This window comes from Rhinolophus sinicus, linkage group LG05, assembly GCF_036562045.2.
Source record: "Rhinolophus sinicus isolate RSC01 linkage group LG05, ASM3656204v1, whole genome shotgun sequence".
NCBI lineage: Eukaryota > Metazoa > Chordata > Mammalia > Chiroptera > Rhinolophidae > Rhinolophus > Rhinolophus sinicus.
In genome coordinates, this window is record NC_133755.1 from 139,388,632 (window position 1) to 139,403,651 (window position 15,020).

Genomic DNA, 15,020 nt, shown 5'->3' on the forward strand with positions numbered 1-15,020 from the left:
GCATGGAGCCTGGTATCTACTAAAAGTGCAATACATGTTAGCTCTTTTGATTGTATATCAAGGGTACTAAAAAAATGTATACACATTGTAAGAAAGGAAAAATCTATTAAAATTGTAATAATACATACCAATAACAAAAGATGAATACAAGTCACGTTTGACTTTTGCAATTACAACAGGTGCTCAAAGTGGTTACCATCAGCATCCAGATGCTTCTGATTACTAACTAGGTACTGCTTGAACATCGTTGACCAAAATATCCACTTGTATACATTTTTTGGCACCCCTGATATGTCCACAGTGAGAAAAGGCCTTGGATTTAAGAACCAGTGTGCTGCATGATCCCAACCAAGAAAGGTGATAGAGGGAGAAATTGGGTTATATAATTCATTTAACAAATATTTCTTTGAACACATGTTATTTACCAGGAACTGTTCTAAGGTCTGAAGACATAGAAACCAACAAGCCAGACATCTTTGCCATCATGATACATACATTCTAGTGAAAGAAGAGGCAGCCAGTGAAATGTGAGCAATTAAAGTGGTTACAAATTGGATTGAGTACTGTGAAGGAAACACATAGAGCGCTGTGATAGAGAATAAGGTAGGAGTACGACTTTGAGAAGTTGATCAGGGAAGTCCTCTCTGAAAAAGCAGCTTTGAAAAACGAGAAGCCAGCCATGTGCAAGCGAAGGCATGAGTTTCCAGACAAAGGAGACAGCAAGCCTTCAGATAGCAGGGTTTCCTGTGTTTGCAGAACTGAGGGAAGATTAGTGTCTAGAGCCTAAGGAGAGCACCCACCAACTGATAGTATAGGCCCCATAGAACCTAATGAGGGTGAGCAGAAGCTCAAGATGTAGTGAGTGGAGGCAGTGTGCAAACATTCCTGTGTAGTTAAGATGGTCCCAAGTCTAGTGTTAATAACTTAAGTCTTTTACCCCTGTTTAATGAGCTACTTGTAAATTTCACGTTTTTACTAATGGACAGCTGGTAAGAATGCTTAGAATCCGCCTATCTTTATAACAAAACAAACTCCCCAAACTTAAACCCCTTCCGCAACCTCCGGAGTCTTCATTCTTTTCACTGCTCAGCTTTTTGGAGCTCTCCCGCTTCACTACATGTTTTCCTTAACCCAAAGCAACCTAGTTTTCTTGGGAAAACTCTTGGAGTCATAAGACGTCATAAATCATGTAAAGTATCACTATCATTATTTCCAATTGTAAACTCCTTGCTAGCTCCACAACAATTAAACTTCTCTCAGAATGGCTCTCAGGCACCTCCAGTCCAATGTGCTGAAAAATTAATGCATTTTCTTTCTCTCAAAATCTACTTCACCCGTTTTTCCCATTTTGATTAATGATCCCATCCATTAGTCTAAGCCAAGAATAGAGGGGTCTTCCTTTTCTCTTCCTTCTTCCTCAGCCCCTGAAGCTAGTCATTCAGCTGGTTCTAACATTTCTGCTTCATTCATTTCTCTCAAATCAATTCCTTCCTCTTCATTTTCACTGACGCAGGCTTCATACCTTCCTTACTTCTCCCAGGAGTCATTCTTGACTTTCTCTCAACACCACTACTTTTGGGTAGTGGGTCCTGCCCATCATGGTGCCATGATGTTAATCAAATCTCTTTGCTCTTCTGCTGTCACCTTTTAGCTCAGATTCTTATCATTTCTCTTCGGGACAATGATGATAACCTTCTAACTAGTCTTTCTACCTGCTCTCGTCTCCCAGTTCCATAGCCCATTCTTTCCTTCACAGTGCACTCAGAGTGATCTTTCTAAAATCCAATGTTATCATATCACTTCCCTGCCCAAAGACACCATGTTGCCTTTTGGGTAATTTCTCAGTTCCTTGTGTAACATATGATGCCTGCCCATTCTCCCACGCTGAAATCTCTGCAAAGGCTGAAAAGCCTTATTTTCGTTTTTCTTAAGATTTTGCCCAAACTTGTCTCTCTGCCTGGAAATCGCTTGCTTCGTGCCTTCCTTCTCCGCCTCCCCAACCAAACTCTGCTGTTCTTCAGTCTCATGCACGTTTCCTCCTCTGTCCACCTTAGCACCTTTTCATACCTCAATTATAGCACTTACCACATTGCTGTAATGTGTTAACCTTTTTCTTTTCCCTGGACTGTTGTGAGGCCCTGGGAACCAGAGATTGTTGCATCTGCTCTCTTTCATGTCTCCAATGCCTATTACAGAAGATTAAGGGAAATATATTTGGTGAGAAAATGAGTGAAAGAGTAGGTCAAAAAGATGATCTTAAGAAAAGCATGTACGGTGAGAATTGATGTATATTGATTGGGTAGGGGTGAGGGGGATGTCTCTAGAACTCACTTAGTTTAATCACTTCAAGAAAATCTAGGAGAGGTTACATTAGGTCCCAGAGGTCCGTTGGAAGCAGAGCTGGGGCTAGACCCTCTCAGTGATCTAGGCTCTATGATAATAGAGTAAGGGACATTGATCATTGCTAGTTTGTGAACCAATTCCTCCTTATATGCAAAAAAAACTTACACATAGTAAATGTAACGATAGAAAAATGACCAAGGGAGATGTGTGAAGCATGCAAATACATTCATCTGTATTTGACTAATTGTATTGTGACTAATAAGATTCTGGCAGCTCATGCAATGTTTTTAATCATTTCCTCAAATACAAGGTTCAATTCACAAAGAGGTATATAGCAATTTTAAATTCGTATGAACCTAAAGTAAGTTCAAAATATTTAAGCAAAAATTGATAGAACTACAAAGAGAAGTTGACAAATCTACAATTACAGTGGGAGATTTTAATGTATCTCTCTCAATAATTGATTTAGAAAAAAGCAATACATACCAATAATGACACAGAAAATCTAAACAACAAAATTAGCAAACTAAAGGGTATAAAAACATAATACTCAATGCATAATATTTTTTTCAAGCACTAATAAAACGTGTTTTTTTAATTGACCATATACTTGGGTAGGGATTGGCAAACCAGTACAGACCAGATAGTAAATATTTTAAGCTGTGCTGGCCACATATAGTCTGTCACATCTTTTTTTCTCCCTGCTTCCCTCCATCCTCTTTCCCTCTTCTGTCCCTCCCTTCCTCCCTTCCTTCTTTCCTTCCTTCCTTCCTTCCTTCCACCACCCTTTAAAATGTACCATAAATTGATAAGTAGTTTATAATAATGATTAATATTTGTGTTCTGCTTTATAGTTTATAAGGTGCTTCCACATCTGTTTACTTATTTGTACACAGTAAGAAATGTGAAAAGGACTAGAAAGTAAATACTTAGTTTTGTTCTCAAATTTCTTTGAATCAACAGAAGATAAACTTTTAAAACTTATTTGACCCATATCATGCCCGTCACTTACTGCACTTTAATTTATATGGATAATTAAAACTTTGTAATTTTGCGGTAATTTCAATTGCGCGCCTAATTGTTATTGAACTCCTCATGGGTATTAAAACGAGATTGTGGTGTTGTCCAAGCTTTTCTAATTAAATGTAAAATTAATAACCCTTTATTTTCTGGAGGGTTGTTCAACTGGTTCTGTTATGTTAGCAGTAGCCAGAGACTGGGACTAGCTATTTTTTTATTAGTTGCCACTGTTGCTTATATAAAGAGTAATTCTTTTTAAATTGTACTTTGAATTTAAAACTTGGCATCTCATGGTACTCTGTTCAAAACAATTCAAATTTAGAATACCCTTATTGGAAAGATCTGGTAAACCATGTTATAAAGTGGTTCTAGCAACTGTATTCTGTACAATCCATTGGGGGATATGAATGTGTCTAAGCCTCTTGGTATTTTAAGCAGTTTATCACTAGGAGTTGAATATTAAGAGATAAAGCATTTGATTTAGTTTTATGCAGTTTAAGCAATTTGTATATAACCTTTTAACTTTATAGTACTGGGTTTTGTTACTGAGCCCTAGGCAAGATACTATCTCTGATCAATGAAGATTCTAGTATGCATACTAGGGTAATATCTATGTGTCATCTTTTAGGTGGCCCAGCATTTGAACCCTCTTTCTTACGAGTCTTAATGTCAAGAACATCCCTCCCTAACTCCTACCTTCAGAAGCTGAAAACCCAGATTCTCATTCCCCGAGCTCCCTTGAGATAAGGCGTAGGACTGTAGCTTGGGCTCATCCAGACAAATGCATCCACCTAAATTCTAATCTAAAGCTAATCCACAAAGAAGCAAGGAAATGTTTTTAAGTGGCAGTGGCGATCAACATTATCTAGTTCCTAATGCTGGTCGTTTCAACAGCAGCATCCAGTGGCAGCAGCCTTAGCAGTTTAGCAGTGGCTTTCAGGAATGGTGAACGGTTGTCCTCACTGCACTGTTCTGTGATATGATTGATTTAGAGTTGTGATGCCACCTGGGTACTCAACCTTTATTTCTGCCTATCTCCCTAAGCTGATCCTCCACCCTTCTTGGCAATGGTAGGAGAAACTCAGAAGGATTGGATACTGTTTAATCAGCCCATGAGGGGTTCAGTTGCTTGCAACTAAGAACCCTGACTGATTCTCTGTCAGCTGTTTTCTTGGTTGTTGTTAATTGGGTTTCTGTAACATAGTTCATTGTGGTTACTTTAAATTCTTTTCCTTCTCATTTATTCTATCAGTACCTTGGGTAAGTGACTTAATCTTGCTAATACCTCACAGAAGTATCGTAAGGATTAGATGAAATAACATGTTTACCTTGGTCCCAGCACTAATGCTGTTAAGTACTTTTTTTTATAGTACTTGCCTTCTTCTAGCAAACTGTATAATTCACTTATTTGTTATATTAGTTATTGTCTGTCTCCCCCACTAGAATATAAGCTCCACAAGGGCAGGGACCTTTGTCTATGTCTGTAGGCCTAGAACCAGTGCCTGGCACATAGTAGGCACACAATCAGTATTTACTGATTGAACAAATGAATCTATAGTTACCACACTTGCTTTGTGAAGATGACTGTGCCCCTAACTACACAAAGAAAAGAAAATGATCGGTTATAAGTGTGATCCCAACATCTCCCACAGGCCTGTCACCCATCACCTGGTCTTATCTTTGTCATCTTTATTTCGTCTCAGAGAAGAGCTCTTTCTCTTTTCAAAGGCTCATCTTCCAACTGTGTGCAGGGTTCTCCCCTCCCCTCTCTTCCAGGATAACCATACCTTTGATTATGCCGTCCTTTTCACGTGTTTCTCCCTACTAGCTCCTTTCCTTTAGCCTATGATGAGTGACTAAATCTTGGACCTCGTCTTTTCTTCCAGATGGGAAAAAAAGCAAACTGAATTTCACCCTGAAAATCCTACAGTCTGGCACCACATCTCTTCTTCTTTTCTTTATCACCAAATATCTAGAAAGAGTAAAAATTATTACTGTCTTGTTTTCCTAAATCCTTAGTTTATACCGCTGTCCTTTGCAACTGGCTTCCCATACTCCACCCCACAACCAAAATTGTTCTGGCAAAGGCTTTTTTGTGACATAATTACCAAATTCAGTGATTTTGGTCAGACTGCATTCTATTTAATTTCTCTATGGATTTGATTTTTCTGCAATTTAATTTAACAAATGTTTGTTGAACATGTGCTGAGTGCCCTGCAGTCTGCTAGGCAGTAAAGATATAAAATGTAAGTAAAGGTCATGTGCAACAAATAATATAATATCCCAAGTGCTGTAAGGAGTTATGTAAAACATTTCTGAGGACTATGGATAAAAAAACAGTTTGCCTGAGCCAGGAGGGGGGAAGATATCAGGGGAAGTAAGAAGATGACATATTATCAGATAATAAAAGGAAATGCATAAGGAACAAGATAGTAACATTGCCAGCAGCACAGAAGGCATGAAAGTGCTTGATAGTTTTAAAAATCAGCAATTAGTCTAATATGGCAAAAGTGGAGATACAGTAAACCAGATAAGAAGGTATTATAATCAACCAGGCAGGATACGAGGACACGCTGAACTAGGATAGTGGTGACCCGGATGGAGAGAAGGGAGGGTGGGAGTGGAGTCACTGGAGAAAATAGTTCAGAGGTAGAATCAGTAAGACTTGGTGCCTGATTTGTTAGTGAGTGAAGTCGTGGAGTCATGGAGAATGATACCTTCTGTGGACATAGCAAAGAGTCACACGGTGGAACATCCATTAATAAAATTCAGTGGGCAGTTAGATGTATGGATCCAGAGGCCCGGAGCGTGGTCAAGGCTGCAGATAAAAATTTGGGGTGGAAATAGAAGTCACGATGAGATAAGGTAAAGATACGGACAATTTTGAAACTAGTTAGGAAGGAAGTTTAAGGGAGTCATACCTGAAGAACTCTTATCTTTGAGAAATAGAGAAGTTGCCTGTTTTGTGAAGGGTGTTTTAAAAGACGTAAAATTTTGGAACAATAACTGTGTGCCTGTTGTATTATTTTTCTTGTCAGTTTTCTAATCTTGGGTCATTAGCTGGTCTAACTCTACCAGATCATTTGTCAATGGCATTGTTTCTTCAACATCATGATATCCCACCTGCTTTGCAAATTTTGCAATATTACTTTGCATTGTGTTGACAGATGTATCCTACCATCAACAAGAGGCCAACAGAATAAAGATGGTGATATGATAGGGATAGTTCTAGCAATTGAGGACACCTCTGTGTATACAAAATCCAACTCGTGTAGCTTATATTTTAGTGGAGGGAGGTAGACAATAAATATGTATGTCAGATGATGGTAAATACTCGTATAAGGGAGGTAATGAAAGGAAGGTAAGGAGAGAGTCGGAAAAATGAGCAGAGACCTGAAAGAACAATTCTGTGGCTATTCAGGAAAAAAAGAACAATCCAAGAAGAGGGAACAGTAAGTCCCAAGTCCTGAGGCAGGAATGTCCTTTGGTGAAATGCAATGAGCCAGTGAGGCTGGAGTGAAGTGAGCACAGACACATGGCTCGATGAAGACAGAAGCCGGGGTGGAGCGGATGGGAGGACGGGCATCGTGGAGGGTAAATTCTCAAGCACTTAGATTCGAATACCTCATTTTATAACAGTGATTTTGTGATTCCAGTTTGACTGAAACATAATTCAGAGATCATGTGTAACTTCCTTATAAATTTCAAACTATAACTTGAATGTCTTCATTGAATTGAAGATATTTATAACATGTTAAATATGGAAATTAAACCTGTATGAAAACATGTTTTGTACAGAAAGACAAAAAATGGGAACACCATACTCCCTTAGAACTTATAATGAGTCTTGTGAGCCTTTGTTAGGCTTTTATGCTAAGTGGAGAAGCTACGGGAAGGTGTAGAGCAAAGGAGTAACACAATCTGACGAATATTTTAAGAGTCACACTGGCTCCTGTGTGGAGTGAGGCTGTAGACGACGGGCCCTGCCACTTCCTGTTCCTCTGCAGTCCCTAAGCAGTGCCGTGGGGTATACATCTAATAAGGTTTGCTGAATAAAGAAAGCGTGCTTCTCCTGAATTTGGAACCAGATTAGGTCTTTTGAGTTAAGAAAAAAAGAGGGGCTGGACTCCCTTAATTTAAGCCTTTGAGTAATATTAACTTACTTAGAAATTTTAAATTTGTTCAGAAGGGATACAGTCAGTATTTTGAAAGGAAAAAATTGTTATGCGTTCTGATCTCTCTATCTATATACATTACTTTTCTTAGTCTTTGATTATTAGAATTATTAATTATGGCACTAATGTAATAACCATAAAATTGGTGTTAACATGGCTAGTGTGACCTTAATGTAATTTTAAAATAAAACAGTTACTTGTCAGATCTTTAATGTTCATTTGGTTTTCTTTTAGGAAGATTTGGAGACGGGCGTTCACCTTGACCCTGCTGTCAAAGAGGTTCAGTATAATCCTACCTATGAGACAATGTTTGCTCCTGAGGTGAGAAAACTTACTATATTTAACAAGCTACCTTTTGCTCAAGTCTTTAAATTACACATAGGGAGGTAAACGGTGAATTGTTCAGTTTTCTCACGAAAGTATACTATTTAAACTTTTAGAAAATATATACTAGTATCTATCAACTGTATCTCAATCGAGAAAGAAAAAGAAAACATGTCCTTCTGTTCTCCAAAAGTTTAAATAGTGTGTATGCTTTTGTGCGAATACTTTTAAAAATCCACTGATTTTTATCTACCAACATACAACTTAACCTGATAGCACAGAATTATGTCTTTTGAAAAAGGAAATCTCAAAATATCTGATTCTGAGATGTGAACTTAGGTAACATCTTCCTCTCAGTATTGATGAGAGTATTACAAATTAACCATAAGGGAAAAAGAATTTGGTGTGTTAACATCATCAATGCACAGTATATTACAAAACATCTGGCTACAAATGCTGCCAGACTGAGTCACTGCTGGGAAGTAGTCACAGTGTTTACTGCCTGCTCTGAGTAAGATATCTGATGGATTCTTTTTTCCACATGATGGTAATGATAAATGGTAATGAAAGCATTAAAGAAGGTGAGGAATGAAAAAATAAAAAAAACACATTAACAGTGAAAATAGTCCATTTAAGAACATTTGTAGAAAAGATTAAATTTCTAGATATTTTGCCTTTTAAAAAGCAAAAAGAATGCTTGATTGACAAAATAGAGATGTCAGAAAATGGTCAACTATAAAACAAAAAAAGGCCTTTAGTAGCTGGATCTTTAAGAAGCACTTTAAAGATAGAGGTGAGGAACCAAATCTTACTGCATCTTGGTGGAGAAAGAGGTACTTTTTAATCTTTTTTATTTCTTAGTGTATAGTCATTGAGTTTTGTTTTGTTTTTTGTTTTTTTGGGTTTTTTTGATAAAGCAGAGTCATAAAGCTGTTTCACATAATTTGCCTACTTAGAATTCTGTAGTCACTTAAAATATGGCAATTGAAATGTGTAACACAGCCAACGATGTCAGTGCTAGTATTTAGACAGTGCCCTAGCCATTCTCTAGGTGTAAGAAAAATCTCATTCTTATGCTCCGAAATGTGGTACATTTTACATTTTATTTCATTATTTCTTAAATCCTTCTATTCTGTTGAACTACAGGCAGCCCTGTATTCTTTGGCACCATTTTAGCCAGCACATTGAAGAGAGGTTACGTATTACATATATGCTTTATGATTTTTTTAAATGAAAAGTACTTCAATGAAATAGGGCCACTGAATTCAGAAAATGAGAAGATTTGGAAGTAATGTGTGTAACATTCCTATGTCAGTGTATGTATTTTCTATAAAGTTTGTTTTTCTTAAATTTTTAGGTCCTATGTGTAACTAATAATACTGTTATGTAATTAGTTTTCAAAAATCCAAGAAAATTTAAAATGTCAAGATTTTTTTGTGGTGATATGACAAGGCAGTAGGCCTGTTCTCTTTGTGGAATTATCAATCCTTTAATATTCTAGGCTTTTTTCATGTTAGGAAGTGTCACATTAAATACACACATTAGTTTATGTTAGAAACACCTCAATGCTCATCAACAATTTTAAGAAAAGTATGATGAGACTGAAAAGTGAAAAATTACAATTTTTCCTGGTTGCCAAATGAATTGTCTGTGACATAACATATTGTTAACTTTGAATTTTATGACTAGGGTCTGTATAACTGGGCAAAGTCTGGAAAGGTGTCATGAGGAACTTTGCTAGATGAAATTCAACTTCCAATATTTGAGAATCCACTGTTAGAAACAAGATAACCCCTCTCCTCAAGCTAGTGTTTATCAGAGATGATATGCTACGTATATTTTTTAAAAAGAAAGCAGACTATTTCCAATAGTGCTTCTAAAGTACTATTCAGATTTAAGGAGAGATTGCATCTGATTGTAAAGATTAGAAAAAGTTCCATGAAAGAAATGGTATTTAAAGTAAGCAATACAATCCAGGTTAAGAACCTGAGATTTAGAATTAAAGAGACCTCTTTTTACGTCTTGTGTGATTTTGGATTATCTTAAGTTTCTCACAGGTAAAATGAAGATAGTTTCTACTTGACTGAGTTATATGGATAAATGAGATAATGTATGATATGCTTAGGAAACTGGCACAGAGTAAGCATTTAATAAATAGTTATTTATATTACTATTATTAGCATTGATGGCTAGGGAAGCTTTTATGAGGAAAGATTCCAGGCAGAAGAGAACCGCATGAGCCAAATCATAAAAGATCTAAAGAACAGGAGTGTTTTAATCGTTATCAGTAGGGGAGAACAGGGACATAAGACTAGAATGATAGTTTATGTAATACTGCACAGCGCTCTCAGGGGGCCAAGGTAAGAGTTTGTCTTAATTTAATAGATGATAAATAGAGTTCTAAGATTTTTTAATGAAGTGGCATAATTAAAGCTGAACTTGTGGAAGGGTTCATTTGGTAAGGGTTTGCATGATGGAAAAGAACAGGGATAGAAGCTAATGAGATAAAACTACCATTTATTACTTTATACCAGGTACCATGCTGAGGGATTTATATATTCATATAACTTACCTCCTTTAGTCTTCACTACAACCCTATGAACCTAATCCCTGTTTTATAGCAAGGAAACCAAGTCTCAGATTATACAACCAGCAAGTGACATACGCAGATTTGCAGATTTGAGTCCTGATCACTTAACAATTGCTCTGTAACTGGAAGACCAGTTTGAAGGCCATTGTGGGGTTTGCAGGGTATACCCCTATGCCTTTGATTCTGCTAGGTCAGTAAATTAACTGAATTGGCTTTATTTTATAAAATACCGCTTCTCCCTTACATGGACTTTTCCTAAAGTACCTACCTAGTTATCTAGATAAGCTTTCTCAAATTTATAGATAGAACTTGAAGACAGTAGCCATTGTTTTAGTCTAATCATTTTCTTCATTTCACTCAATCCTTTTTTTTATCTACTTAGAGAAAAGTGCATTTATTAGCTTCTCTAGACTCATATTAAACCCATAAGCTTCAGGGAAATTTTCAGACTTAAAATAATAGTACTTTTAGGAACAGAAAAAATGTAAAAGTTATTTAATAGGGAAAAAAATGACAGTTACTGTTAAAAATTTGGCTGTGTGGGTGCCTGTAAATGTTAGAATGAACTTTAAAAATCATATTGCTCAGCTCTTTTATTTTATAGATGAGGGAGCTAAAGCCCAAGCTTATAGAACCAGCCCTAATAAAATATTCTTATACTAATAATATTTAAATTGTGCTTATGTCTTACAAGATTGAGGTATTCAATCAGTAAAATTGCATTGTGGTGATCTTTTCTAAATTTGTAGAAAACAGTTAATCAACAGACTCTTCTCACCTTAAAATTTGTTTATGAATATTTTAAACATTGATGACTGCAATAAAAATTAATGAAAAATTTAACAACAATCTTAAGTGTGATTATTAGTTCAATTAACTTGGGTTTTATTTTTCTATGAGAACTTACGATTATGATTTCATATACTCATCAGTTTTCACTAGTATAAATTTTCTTAATTCCTGTAATGCTATGATATACTGCTAAGACATTGATCCTCAAATATTGTACCTACTGAAGAATTTAGAGAATCACTGCCTCATAATATGCAGATCTCTTAGATTTATCAACCAGTGCCTTCACAAATTAAAAATACTTTTCTTCCAACTCTAATAAAATCTTTACTTCACTCAAGTGAAAGATTTAAAGATACCTCTCCCAGGAAAATCATGTATTCTTTTGGGTGTAGTGATTTGAATTAATACTTAAATGTGTATATTTTTATATGAAAGATTACAATTGTAATTGTACTTTAATATTGTCTTAGCTAAAAACTGTTAAATACTCATACCTAATTAACTTGAATATATATTTTTTAATCATTTGAATACAAATTTATGCTTGAACTTAGTTAACTACCAGAAGTTGAAAAGAGTATTTAGAAATTAGTTTTGTGTGTTTTTTATATGCTTTGTTTTGTTTTTAATGGTTAACCCAGAATTAAAAGAGGTGCATATTCACAGAGACCAGAAACATCTGGGAGACACTTTTTGGGCAATTGGGAAGAGCTGAGTCCTACTAAATCACATTCTCTGCCTTTGTCTGTTGACATTTCATAATGTCTTTAAGGTCAGCTTCGATAACTGCCAGTAAGCAGGCAGTTAGGTGAGCCAGACATACAGATGGATCCTCCCCCAGGCAGCTTCCTATATCATTAGGAGATTTTTTTCTGTTGTCTCAGCTTAAATATGTATACAACATAAGCATATTTAAATTTTTAGACTGAGTTAAGAATAGCAACACATGTGACATATACTTAACTGTAATATATGGATCTGTATTTATATAGAAATCAAAGTTCTTTAACACTGAGAATTTTTCTTTAAAAGATGGAGCCAGTTTGATATGTGTGGCCTATTGGAGAATTGTTCTCTTTTTGTAAAATCTTAATAAGACAAGACGATGGAGATTGTGTTTTCCTTTTTTAAATTGGAAATTAAAAGCACAATTGGTAATTTATTAGACATGATAGGAGTAACAATGAGAACAATGGGGATTTTTATCATTTTGGATTTTTTTTTCTCCCCAGAAATAATCACATGCTGCTTTGCCAATGGTAGCTGACTATAGCAGGCAGAGCATCTAGGAAACTTTTACATCATTTTATTATCTTTAATTTTATAGGTGTTTCTCGTTTTGTAATAAATTTGATGACTGAATGAAGTTAACTGTAAATTCCAGCATTCAGCAAACTAGATTTTTCCCCTTTGTTTCCACCCATCAGCAAAGGAAGAACTAATATGGGCTGCAAAGTCTTGTACTATCCTTTATTATAATTTAGAATAAATAGTAATAAAAGCCTTATATATAAATCAGATTTTTTAAGATTGAATTTATTTAAAAGATAGAAATGGAAGCTCTCAAAAAAAAGAAATTTTGTAATTTATTTTCTTCTAAAGCAGAAAAAACTTTAAGGTAAATCTAACATAATTTAAATTCAGATTTTAGTGCATAATATAATGTAGATATTTAGAGATGGCAACATTCTGGTTAAGAGAAGATCAATAATTTATATTTAGGCTCTGGAAACCTATCATAGAAAAGGTGGTTTCTAATGGTAGTGACATAAGATGTTCTAATGTCAAAATGTTTCATCATGACAGCAGACCTTCCAGAGTTCAAATAAAAATATTCAGTCTAATTCCACTATTTCCAAAGTGAGAAGTTCATTTTATTTTTTATTTTAAAACAAAAAAGAAAGGAGTTGGATTTTCCCAATACTTTTAATAAAAGCATTAAGTTAATAGCACTTGACAGAATATATTCTAGGTGCTTTTTTACCCAATTTTTTTAAAAGTTAGAGTCTATGACTGTATAATTTAAGGAATATTACGTAATAGAATGCTAGATTAGGATTTATTCTAGCCTTGATTCTACAAGTTAATAAAACTATTGACTCTAAAGCAGGTAAAATACCTCATCTTCGGCTTTTTTCTTCATTTCTAGCACATGAAAGAAAATAAATACCTCTCTTTTTTAACTTTCCAGGATTTTTGTACAAATGCAATAACATTTGGAAAGCCATTCTAGAAGCTCAAAGCATAGTAAACAATAGATAATAATGGTGCTATTTTGTGTAGGACTTACAGTGTGACATTTCAGAGTGGAGAAATTTTATTTACATTTATAATGTCTTTTCCTACGGACTTTTTCAAGCACTTTACTTTTATTGTCTATTTTACTATCTTTTGCCCCCCATAGGATTCTGATTAATCTTTTCTTCAATACTGCTTACTGCTTTCTATATGCCAGGCACTATGGTAAGTATTGAGGATTCTAGGTCTCCACCTTTGAAGAAAGTAGAGGAAAAATATATATTTTTTAATTACATCATGGTACCATTATCAGTATAAGTCACCCAAAATTCCCCAAATCATTGTTTAGACCAAACTATAGTAAGTCTCAATTATCTAGAGCAACACTGTCAAGTAGCGCTTCCTCCCATGATGGCAGTATAGTAGCCAATAACCATAGGTGGTTATTGAGCTCTTGAAATGTGGTTAATGTGACTGAAGAACTGAATATTTAGATAAACTTAAATTTAAATAACCACCTGTAGACTGGGGTGAGCTATTATACATTCCCCTCCTTCTGTCCTAGGGGCTGATAAGCAGTCCTAATCAGCCATCATCCAATTGTACTGAGCTAAGTGAAGTGAGTGTGTTCCCAAATAGGTCAATAGACCCTGATGATTTAGAGTTGAAAATATATTGTATGTTGTATATTATTCTAGTAATTTTAGCCTTACACATTCAGAATTTTAAGTTTTTCTCCCCCCCCCCCTCTTTTTTTTCTTACAACACTGCAGTTTGGACCAGAAAATCCCTTTAGGACACAGCAAATGGCTGCCCCTAGAAATATGCTTTCTGGATATGCTGAACCAGCTCATATCAATGATTTTATGTTTGAACAGCAAAGAAGAACTTTTGCCACATATGGTAAGATGATTAGACTTAACAGTTTCAGGTTTGGCTTTGTTAGAAGTGTTTGTGTGTATGTGAGATAATCTATTGTATCATCTAACTTTTTAAATTTGTTAATCTGGGTTCCTTTAAAAAGGGTAGTGTGTTTTCTTATACACATCTATAAATATATAAATGGGAAGGTAAATAATTTTTAGCTGTCATTCTAAATCTGTTATGATTTCTGAGTACTAAAAATATTCTGTGGTCTTAAAAATAGAATATTCTCTCTGTTGTACTTGATAATGAACATTTATTACTAAATATCCATTATACACAGATTTCCATTGAAGTTAGTAAATAACAGGATAGATTAAGAGGTTGCATTTTTTTTTATTGTATACACTTGTTGACCTTACTCTGTTTCTTAGATCGTACCACTGAAAAGTATTCTATTAATCACCGAAGGGCATCAGGAAATAGAATGGCCACAAATTTATTGTGTAAAATAATTACGTCCTATCAATAGCAGGACATAAGAAAATGTATATGCAAGGCTGAGAATCCCCTCTAAAAGAATATGGTCTTTGTAATGCCCTTGTTGAAAGTTCCACAGATCATAGGTCCCTGTCACTTTTATCAGATTTGTCCATGTTTGGTAGTGCCTT

General features: G+C 35.2%; 1 protein-coding gene across 2 annotated transcripts in view; it reads left to right on the forward strand.

Moving 5' to 3' along the window:
* Positions 1 to 15,020, forward strand: part of CDC40 (cell division cycle 40) — a 41,858-nt gene that overhangs the window by 775 nt on the left and 26,063 nt on the right. Inside the window, exons 1-3 of one of the 2 annotated variants that reach the window (XM_019735042.2) lie at positions 7,773 to 7,859; positions 13,652 to 13,710; positions 14,259 to 14,388. In XM_019735042.2, the coding sequence (XP_019590601.1) occupies positions 13,696 to 13,710; positions 14,259 to 14,388 (145 nt within the window). In that variant the 5' untranslated portion in view covers positions 7,773 to 7,859; positions 13,652 to 13,695. Of the gene's footprint in view, positions 1 to 7,772; positions 7,860 to 13,651; positions 13,711 to 14,258; positions 14,389 to 15,020 lie in introns of those variants that run through there. The other variant, XM_019735041.2, reaches the window with a different exon arrangement.